We start from the raw sequence: 2688 nt of genomic DNA, 5'->3' as shown, positions 1-2688 counted from the left end.
GGTCTGGCGTTATCCTGATGGAATTAAACGTCCTTTTTTGTTGATCAGTTTTGAGCGTTTCCCTGCGAAGGCTTCTTTCAGTTCGTCCAATTAGGCAATCCACAGTACTCCGAATTAAGCCGTACGTTCTTTGGAAGGAGCTCACAGTATCACCACACCCTTCCGAATACACAGCATAACTTTCTCGGGATGCAGCCTTACTCAATAAATATTTACTCACCGAATAAATATTTTCTTCTTCTTCTTCTTCCATTTATAATAGACCTATGATCCGTTTTCCCCCTTACGCGCATAAATATTTTTTATTCCTTATATATTTTTCTCCCCGTGTATTCTTTTACGATTTTCAACTTTACGCGTATCAATATAAGCTCAAAAATTCTAAACTCGCGATCTAGGAAATGGCCAGGTGTTAACCAGGTGTTAACCGGGTGTCAACGACTCTTCGTGCATGTCAGGTGCGCTCTTTGATTTGTGAAAAAAGTGCAAAAGAGTGGAAAAAAATTCAGTGTGAATTCTCATTCTGTATGAGCGTACGAACGAATTCGAGTGAAGTTCGCGGCTGCCATTCGATTTCACTCGAGGAAATTCCAAGATTACGGTAGAAAAAAATGTTGAAAGATTTCAACAACCGCTCGGGAGAATAATTTCTACCGAGGAGGAAGAAGGCGTCGGATTTTCCGCGCGTGTTGTTTTCTCGCAGAGATCATCGGGGACATCCGCATCGCGGATTTTCGCCAGCGAATTACACTGCGCACACGAGCGTACGAGGGAAAAAGGATACATTGTTCGCCTGTTAAAAGCGAAGTATACTCGTGTCCTGTAAAATAAAACCACGGGACCGCCGAGAGAGAGAGAGAGAGAGAGAGCCGCGAGCAAGGCAACCCGGCTCGTAAATCGTCGCAATTCATAAGCATTAAAATGGGGTGAGGCGCAAAGAGGAAGAGAAGCGTCGGCCTCCTAAACGACCAAAGTCAGGGCAAACAACCGTGTGAAGCGTCCTTTGTGAAGTCCGGTTTCACCATTTCAACGGGAAGATTCCGGCCGGCGTGCATTTCAATTATCCGAATATCAAGCGGCGACATGTGCAGCGGCTGCAAAAGGGACCCGACGTTATCGACGACATGACGACGAAATCAAATAATCCGACTCGTTCGTTCCTCAAAGCGGAGGAATCTACAATGACGCAAGGCGGTGAAATTTTAGAAACCGACCAATCACCATTGACCTTTCCTCTATAATCCGGCCGTGATTGGCCAATTTCTCACGCCTTAAATCCTCATTACAGACTTAAGGGTTCCACGGCGATCAATCATGCCGTCGAAGGGCCGGGCGAAAGTGACGGTATCAGCCGAAATAATAAAAAACTCGATAATAATCTACGATCGGCGAGTAGCGACATGTCAATCGTTTGGTAAGACGATCGATCTGAGCCGAGGCTGTGTCACTGAACCCCCGGCCATCGAGAGACTCGAAGGCACAAAGGAAGGCCCGGTAAGGTCGAGCGAGGTGAAGCGACGCTAAGAGCGCCCTTTCGATCCCGTGCGACGACCTTCCTGCATAAACAAAACGATCACCGACGCTCATCGTCCCTCTCTCTCTCTCTCTCTCTCTCTCTCGTCGAGGCTGGGGAGCACGAAGGCGACGCGCTCTCCAGACGCGGTGAAGGGTCCGGCTGGTAGAGGGAACGGCAGTCCTTGACAGTGTTCCTGCGAGGGGCGTGCAAAAAACGAATAACAGAGCAGAAGGAAGGTGACCGGTGGGGGAGGTCAGCCCCGGCGGATATAAAGGGTCCTGGACGATGTGTCCAGGCATCATTCGCTCCTCAGCAGTTCCGAGCACCGAAGTAAGCGAGCAAGCGTCTCTTCTCTCTCCCTCTCATCCATCGTCGACAAGAAGCCGCAACAATGTACAAGTTCGTCGCTCTGTTCGCCGGGCTGCTGGCCTGCACCGCAGCTGCGCCAGGTTACATCGCGCCAGGCCTCCACGCGGCGCCGGTCGTCGCGGCGCCGGTCGCGATCGCCCACACCGTCCCGGTCGCCACCAGCTACGCCAACACCTACAAGGTCTCCGTGAAGAGCCCGCTGGTGGCAGCAGCTTACGCCACGCCGATCGTCAAGGCCGCGCCGGTCGTCGCCGCACCGGTCGTCGCTCACGCACCGGTCGTCGCTCACGCACCCGTCGTCGCTCACGCACCGCTCGCCTACGCCGCCCACGCACCCGTCGTCGCTCTTCACTGAAAGGGACGTCTCTCTCTCTCTCTCTTTCTCTCTCTCGAGCCGACGATGTTGAGGACACCACGCGCGATGGTTCATCGGAACGACCGGTCGGCCGAAGCATCCGCATCGCAACCTTGTTGTACCAGCTCAGACGGTCGAACGACCGATCGCTACCGATTGATCAATAAAACCGCCATTTCTGCCTTTACGTAAATATGCCGGCCGTTTGTTTCTTTCGTCTCTCAAGCGACCTCCTAACTACCTCGTCCCTCGCAACTCGCTGGATGCGAGATTATTGACTGGAGCGTTCGGGATTTAAATCGGAATATTTCCCATAGCTTGCAATTAACTAACTCCCATCTTTCCCGGCAACAAATGGATTCCATCGGGTGGAAGAAAATCTTAGGATTGGAGGCGATACATTTATTGATGTATTTTTGTTATTTCTTCAAATTTCGAAAGTTCGTTA

At 51.3% G+C, this 2688-nt stretch overlaps 1 protein-coding gene across 1 annotated transcript; it reads left to right on the top strand.

Moving 5' to 3' along the window:
- Positions 1-1907: 1907 nt before the first annotated feature.
- LOC106745843 (cuticle protein 70, isoforms A and B) lies at positions 1908-2240 on the top strand. Its single transcript, XM_014621811.1, has one exon. The coding sequence runs from the start codon at positions 1908-1910 to the stop codon at positions 2238-2240; it is 333 nt and encodes a 110-aa protein (XP_014477297.1).
- Positions 2241-2688: the final 448 nt, after the last annotated feature.

Source organism: Dinoponera quadriceps, unplaced genomic scaffold, assembly GCF_001313825.1.
Source record: "Dinoponera quadriceps isolate SergipeBrazil2010 unplaced genomic scaffold, ASM131382v1 scaffold1692, whole genome shotgun sequence".
Taxonomy (NCBI): domain Eukaryota; kingdom Metazoa; phylum Arthropoda; class Insecta; order Hymenoptera; family Formicidae; genus Dinoponera; species Dinoponera quadriceps.
The sequence above is the reverse complement of the archived record's forward strand: the minus strand, read 5'-3'. Positions and strand labels throughout refer to the sequence as shown.